The sequence below is a fragment of the Megascapheus bottae genome, chromosome 15, assembly GCF_031878675.1.
Source record: "Megascapheus bottae isolate mThoBot1 chromosome 15, mThoBot2.hap1, whole genome shotgun sequence".
NCBI classification, from domain to species: Eukaryota; Metazoa; Chordata; class Mammalia; order Rodentia; family Geomyidae; genus Megascapheus; species Megascapheus bottae.
Window position 1 is genome coordinate 10,983,235 of NC_143523.1, and position 7,846 is coordinate 10,991,080.

The 7,846-nt window shown below is 42.4% G+C and overlaps 1 protein-coding gene across 1 annotated transcript in view; it reads left to right on the top strand.

Moving 5' to 3' along the window:
* Nucleotides 1-5,506, top strand: part of Shtn1 (shootin 1) — a 102,144-nt gene extending 96,638 nt beyond the window's left edge. Inside the window, exon 17 of the mRNA XM_090345780.1 lies at nt 4,538-5,506. Within this exon, the coding sequence (XP_090201906.1) occupies nt 4,538-4,763 (226 nt within the window). The 3' untranslated portion in view covers nt 4,764-5,506. The remainder of the gene's footprint in view (nt 1-4,537) is intronic.
* Nucleotides 5,507-7,846: the final 2,340 nt, after the last annotated feature.

The window sequence follows — 7,846 nt, forward strand, 5'->3', positions numbered from 1 at the left end:
GGAGGGGGAGAAAGACTTATTTTTATACGAGGAAAAATAGAAAGCTGACTTCCTCTTTGGAGATTTCCCAGGAAACTACTTTGTAAAGACAAATTTAAATCTTTCCGTTTTCTATCCTTGAAGGTGGTAAATACGATTGTGGGTTGTTTTTTTTTATCCATTTTTATTGTAAATGAAACAGAGTTCAGACCGTCCGGCTGGGCGTCATTTGTTGGACGGCTGCCACAGACTAATGCAGACGCCCCACTGGGAGACCAGAGAAGAGCTGTACTTTGATTCACCAGATTGTGTTAAATAGTCCAGCTGTTGCGATTTGAAAGATAGTTACCTCAGAAGTGAAATAGAAATGAACTTGGCATTTATGCCTCAAACCATTTTTATACTGTTTGGCAATCCGCTTTTCAGAGGTAGCATTTTATAAAATAACTCTCGCTGCTTAAAAGTTTCATTCACTGTAATGTTCAAAATGTCCCACCTTTATATTATCAGTAAAATTAAGCTTGAGTGATATGCAGAATTTGCATGAAATAAGCATGTCCCCCTTCATTTCATGAGCTTTGATTGTATTCAATTGAGCTCAGAACCATGTCGATTAGGGCTCTTTGGAGCATTAGTTAATTTGAATTGCAGCCGAAATGTTAGCTAGAATGTTGTTGAATATAATTGGGATGTGGAAAGTTGATTTTGAAAGGAATTTCATTGAATGCAAACAATGATGTGCTTTTTTAAAATCCGAATGGTGCACTTTAGTCTCTTGTGACATACTCTGAGAAGTCTCTGAATCCCTTTATCAAGTTCTGCTGCAGTAGAACCATTTGTAATTATTCTCATACTTCTGGTACCAGTAGAGTTTGGAGTCAGCTCTTTTCCTTTCACCAGCAAGGGGTCCCACCTGCTCCAACCCCACCTTCTGGTTCTTCTGCAGTTGGGGAACAGTAGCTGCTTTCTAAAAAGGCACCTACATTGTACCTGGGCATCAGGCTCTGAAGAGTAGCCTCAGTTGGCACATTATGGCCAAGCATTTATTTTGCTTATTCATTTCTCTGACTTGAAAGTACCTTTGAGCACCTAGTCTAAAATAGCCCATGAAGCATATCTGTTTGAGTGGATCATGGATAACTTACAAGGGTATTGTATCAAGGAAACAGCATTGGCTAGATCATCAGGATTCCATAGTGTGTCCTATATTTGCCATTCACAAGTCTTGTACTGTCAGTCCAACCATTTCATCTCACTCTTGTGGAATCTTCCGACCAGTAAAGGGATTAGACCCAGTTCACATTGGAAGCCTGAGTGTTAATACAATTCTAGCCTCATTTCTTGCCACTTGTAACACTTCAGTTTTACTTGGCAAATTTTGCTACATATAGGAGAAGTATTGCCATAACTTTTTATGTAGACTGATGTTTAATTGCATATCTGGTTGACCTCAGGTGCTACACTAAAGTAGAAACACTGAGAGCCAGAGGGCTCCTGTTGCCATGAGCAGGTGACAGAATAGGTGAATCTGCAGCTGAGCAGCTTAATTCAGGAGGTCAGTTTCTTTGGGCTTTGAGAGAACTTGAAGACAGTGTCATCTGACAATGTAGTTTGTGAGTTTTCAGTTTACGCAGCCTGCTTATTTCTGTTGTAAAGCACGGAGCGCACTTCCTGGAGGTGTTTGGACCCTGCCAAACACTGATGAAGAAAGCTTTTTCTAGGACACGCGCACCACCCTTCACCTTCCCACACACAGGGGCGTGAAACATCCTTGGTACTTGAACTGCTGACCAGGTTGGTATGGCTTGATGGACCTTGCTCACCCCCAATGGCAGAATGAAATAAAGACATCTTTTGCATGTGGCCTGCAGACTAGCTGGCTTACGCAGCAGAAGGCCCAGACTCCAGCTGATGAAGCTGCCGGAATTTGACCTGCAGACTTCCACATGGCTTTCCTCAAAAACCTAAGCAACGCTGCAGCTTCATTTCCTAGAATTCCCTCACTTACTTGTTTCTAGAAGAAATTTGCATGTGATACAGAACGTAGAAATGAAGTCATCTTTTTTATTTTTTATTTTTTTAAGAAAAGTCAATAGTGGCAGGGCAGACTCTGTTGCAGCACCTACACCGTGTCCCTGATATGCTGACTAGCCTCCTGGCATGTGGTCGTGGCTGGCCTGCCCTTCTCTGGCTTTTCCCTTGTTCTCCAGCTTCTCCCCGTCGCAGGTCAGATGCATATACAGTGATGTGTACATGGCTCCAGCTGATCTCAAGGGTCATATGCATTGTGAGGACTGGTACAAAGAAGCTCCGGTTTGTCTGCCACTTTAAGGCCACCTTCCCTTCCAGCTGCTGAGCAGAGGTGTTCAGGCTGAGGGGCAGCCAACTCTTACCCTCCAGCACCTAGGGCCTGGATCCTTCTTTCCCAGTCCCCTGTGGCCATACTTGCCTTATCACAGGCTCTCAGATGTTACTGGAGTCAGGGAACAGGGTAATAGGTTCCCCTGGGGATACCACACTTCACAGCTAGTTCAGCCGAGGTGGCTGAGAAGTGGTTCTTTGGCCAGGGCAGATGGATACTGTGCTGGTGCTTTCTAATGAAGACATGCTGGAGCCATCATTATGGTATAGGCTTCTAGGTCTCCTTTTCCTACATCAAGGAAGACAGCATATATACATATACAGACACACACATATATACATACGTGTGTGTGTGTGTGTGTCATTTGCTGTGGTGGCCACATCCCTAAGTTAAGATGATCTGATAGCCCAAGAACAACTTCTAAGTGTGTGGACTGAGCATGTAGTACAGTTCAGAAAGTGAACTGCTGTATTTGCATTTGGTGGTTTGAACTTTTCCTGGGTCGTGCAGAACACATGTTCTGTGGTTTTGATTGTAAGAGACCTCCAGACCACCTCACACCAATGCTTTGGTTTCTCTGTTCTCAGCCACTCTCAGTTCGTTGGTATTTGATCATTTGGCTCCTACAAACAATCTGTGCTCTGTGCTGGAGATAGAATTGTGAGTGAAACTTAGCAGTGTTGCATCATGGATGCTAACATGGTATCAGAAGAGGCAGACATGAAAAAATTGATAAAGACTAGCGAGAGAAGCAAGGTGTAAGAGTCCACAGCCCCATCAGCCTGCTGAAGAGGTCAGTAGTGGAAACCAGCTTGTGGGGATGGGCTGGCCAACAGCTCAGAAGCATGGCACCCATCTAGAGGAGAGCCATGTGCTTGCTCACAGGCAGTCTCTTCTCTGAGACATAAAGACTAGTCCTAGAGCTGGCCAAGAGGCTGGAACATTCTAGAGAGCCCTGTCTCTCTGCTACATCTCTGGGTAACGCAGCCCAGTGCTTTTTCCCTGGTGGCTTCTGGCCATAGTTTTTTCATTTATAAGATTTATGCTTGCTAGACAGGTTTTTCTCCTGCTTGAGCCATTCCCCCGCCCCCTTTTTTTTGCTTTAGTTATTGTTTTGGATAGGATTTCAGGTTTTTTTGTTGTTGTTTTGTTTTTCTGTGGGTCATGGGGCTTGAACTTGGCCTGAGTGCTCTCCTTGAGCTCTTCGGCTCAAGGCTACCGCCCTACTCTGCCCTACTCTTGAGCCAACTTCCACTTCCGGTTTTCTAGAGGTTAATTGGAGATAAGAGTCTCAGGTCCTTTTGTGCCCAGGCTGGCTTTGAACCTTGATCCTCATATCTCAGCCTCCTGAGTAGCTAGGATTACAGACATGAGCCAACGCACCTGGCAGGATTTTAGTTTTTTTCCCCAGGGCTGCCTTTGGACTGTAATCCTGCCAACACATTTGGCTTGTTGATCAAGATGGGTTCTTGTAGACTTTCTTCTTGGGTTGACCGCAAATTATCATTCTCTTGATCTCTGCCTCCCAGATGGCCTCTGAAATACATTAAGAAAATATCTCAAAAACCCAAGTTGTCCTATTTATTTTTAAATTTATGATAATTTAGTGCTTGAGCTTATTTCCTGGACTATCCCACCCTCAGCTCATGCCCCTCCCTGAGCTCAGGTCTCTCTGTGGACACAGTTTTCTGCAGCTTTTACCTGTTCTATCAAGGAGCACGGAAGGCTGAGGGCCTCACTCCATGCTCTCTCAGAGCCAAGCTGCAGTCAGCTGCTCTGGAGCAAGAGGAGGGGAAGGGGTTGGACTGGCTCCCTCCAGCTGAGAGGGGGCTGCTGGGGCAGGGATCAGGGCGGGGACAGTGAGGGGGTACACAGTGGACCCATGGGCTTTGCACTTCCTGAGAAGAGCAAGTCATTAAGCCGGTAGGTACATTTGGCTTTTAAACATTTCTGTCGTTAATCGCTTTGACTTTTCCTGCTTTCTCTCTCTTGGCCTTGTGCTCCTAACATGTAATCTGATAGCTTTATTATTATTTTTTTTTAATGGCTGCCATCTCAAAGCCTACTACTTGCATGCTGATTAGGCTTAGAATATCACAGGATTTTTTTTCTGTTTGTTCTGAATCTAGGAATATGAAGGACAATTGTTTTCTATGTCTGCCTTTTATTTTTCCTGTTTAACTTTCCATCCCTTAGGCCTCCCAGTAATGGCAGCTACAGGAGAGGAGGATGCTTTGGCAGTGAAAAACAAGCTGAACCAGTTATAGTTTTAGATCCCGTTTCTACACGTGAACCCCAAACCAAAGACCAGGTCGCTGAAAAAGATCCAACTCAATGTAAGGAGGAAGAAAGCGAAATTAAAGCAGAATTCAAAGAAGACGGCGTTGAGAAAATGAGAGAGACAGACAGCTCCAACTGCTGATGGGAAACCAAAAGCTGACCTGTTGGAAGTCCTTTTTCATAAGCACATGCTTTGTCTTGGTGTGTTGTCTAGGGCTATAGCCATTCTGTTCTGCTCCCTGTATTTCCAATACACGTTTTTTTTTTTTTTTCTGGTATCACTTTTGTAAGTAGCAACTATAAACATAAGTAAGCGATTTAACAACATATACATTCTAAGTAGTTTTGGGTTTGTTTTTTCTTTGTCTTAATAAGGGTAAGATTTTTCCTGATTACTGTATGAAGTATGACTTCTTGCTAAAGGCTAAGATGCAAATGCTGATATCTTTGGAGGAATTGTGCATACCACTTATCAAATGTAGGTAATGCCGAAAATTTTGAAGTGCTTGTAGATCATTGGATAAGCAGAACTGACCAACTTAATGTGACTTAAAAAGCCCCTGGAGCCAACAGTGGTGGCACACAACTGTAGTCTCCGCACCCAGGAGATGGAGGTAGGAGTATCATTTGAACCCAGGAGTTAAGAGACTAACCTAAGCAACACAGCTAGAATCCATCACAATTTTCTTTTTAAGCCTTTTTCTAACGAGGCTTCTGTGTAGGGTCTGCTTCTCTTTTGATGGCTGAGGACTGTGTTATACAGGTTATCATCCAGAGCAGACTGGGATGAACTTTGAACTCAGGCTCGGACAGTATCTAGTTGCCCCTTAGGTCAGGGCTAATTGCACAGTTTAATATATATATATATATATATATATGTATGTATGTATATATATATATATATATATAGTGTGTATGTGTGTGTGTGTGGGTGTGTGTGCAATTAATTGCTTATGCCAGCTGCCTGCCAAGGACCTCAGAGGGAATGCTCGGGATACAGAATTGAGGTGAGAAGTCCAAAGCTTGACATTCATAGTAGTATCTTGATAAAGCCATGCTTTTTTGTACTGTAGGTTATGTTTTCCCATATACTAACCTGGTACGAGTACCATATTTTATCACAGTTCTTACGCACAGTGACAAGCACACATTTTTCTGGCTTCACTGCTGTTCTGCATTACCAGTCTTTGTTTTGTTTTGCTTCTTTTTTTCTTTTTTAAAGAAATTAAGTGGTAGTTAGTCTCTAAAATACAATGTTTCAGGCTACCACCGTGAATAAATAGAAATGTAATCAGGGATTTTTTTAAAGAAAAAAAAAAACTTACGCAGCTTTTCAAAGTTGATTGTTTCAAAATTGGTGTTTATTTAAAATAAGTGGTAATGCACTTGAATGCACTTTTTTATGACAATGATTCGGTAATGGTAATTTTACTATTAAAGAAAGTGAAAGGTTTAGTTGTGTTAGCATGACTCGGCATGTAGCTGTCAGGTGTTTTGCACCTAAGGGTAAAAGAAAATGATAGTAATAATTACAGTAGTTGTGTTTTATTGTATTTTTGCACGTGTGCTAAGCATAGACTTGACAAGGTAGGGAGACAGGTGAATGGACTTACTTGGTCCATTTTGGAGACAATTCTTTTTCAGTGGGTTCACTCTGCTTGACTATTTTCCATGTCCTTCCAGTGATGGTTTGACGGTTATCTATCAGTTTACTTGTGAGGAATTAAAAAATGTAATCTTTTTCAACCATGTATATGCCTAACTGAATAGTTCTGCTATGTGATATGCAAAGCTCTAAACGGATGGATCCACAGATAATTGTTATGCTGTACTTTGAACTCTTCTCACAACACATTAAAAAAAAAAAGCACCAGTAGTTTCCCACTAAGGGTCAATTGTGGTTATTGTTTAATTTAGTTCTCCAACTGGACCAGTGATATTCTCCCTTTTCCTTTCCCTTGGCTGTGCTGGAGATGAAACAAGAACTGTACCACTGCGTATAGCCCCAGAACTTAGCCAATCTTGACATCCTTTGAGTTAGTAATATTAGGGATTTTTAATGATTGATCTACAAAATGGTTCACTAGGAACAATTTTTTCCCTTCCTTTTCCCTACTTTCCTCTCCCTTCTTCCTCCCTCCCTTCCTCCTCCCGTCTTCCTCCTTTCCCTCCTTCCTTCCCTCCTTTCCTCTTTCCTTTTTCTTCAGGACTGGGTTTTATACTCTGCCACTTGAGCCACATAGTCTACCATTTTTGTTTTTGTGGTCCTCCTCAGGTCGCACCAGTTTTCTGGTACATGTCTTACATGAATATAAAAATATGCATACCACCATCCATATTCCATCACACACATCAACATAATGACATGGTTATAAAAACACCTGCATTTCCAGTAGAAGTTAACCATTAGATTAGATGTACTTGCTGGATCAGGCATTAGTTTACACTTGGTATTTTGAAAATTTCTGCCATCTATACTTTTGAAATTATACTTCCCTTTTCTATGTCAGCAAAGCACTTTAGAAATTGGTGTGTGTTAGTCAGGCACTGGTGGCTCACGCCTGTAATCCTAGCTACTCATGAGGCTGAGATCTGAAGATTGTGGTTCAAAGCCAGCCCGAGCATGGAAGTCCATGAGCCTCTTACCTCCAATTAACCACCAGAAAACCAGAAGTGGTTCTGTGGCTCAATGTGGTAGAGCTAGCGATAGCCTTGAGCTAAAGAGTGCAAGGACAGCACCGAGGCCCAGAGTTCAAACCCTACAACCAACGAAAAAGAAATTGGTGTATGTGTGTGTGTGTTGTTTTTTGTATGATGCTGGGAGTTGAGCCACGGGTCCGTGCATGCTAGGCAAGCTCCATGTGGCTACCACTGAGCTGACATCTCTAGCCGTCAGAGTATTTTTAGTCACAGTGATGTGAGGGTATTGGATACACAGTATTTACTCATCATTTTTTCCCCTTTCGCCTCTGCTGCCTGTTAACAAAGCAGTTAGGCTGGGATAGGCAGACACAGGGAAACGATGGCTTGTACACTCAAAGTGAGTTTGCAGCTGTGCACAAAAATCGTATGTGCATTCTATGAACAGTTGTGGTTTGGAGAGAGTATTTGGTTCTGTTTTCTCTAAAAGGGCATGTGTTTATTTTTCTGTCTGACCTGGAAGCATAGCGTAAGTCTCTCTGCTTCAATTTTCTTACCTAGTGTTGATATGCTTTTTATAGCCAC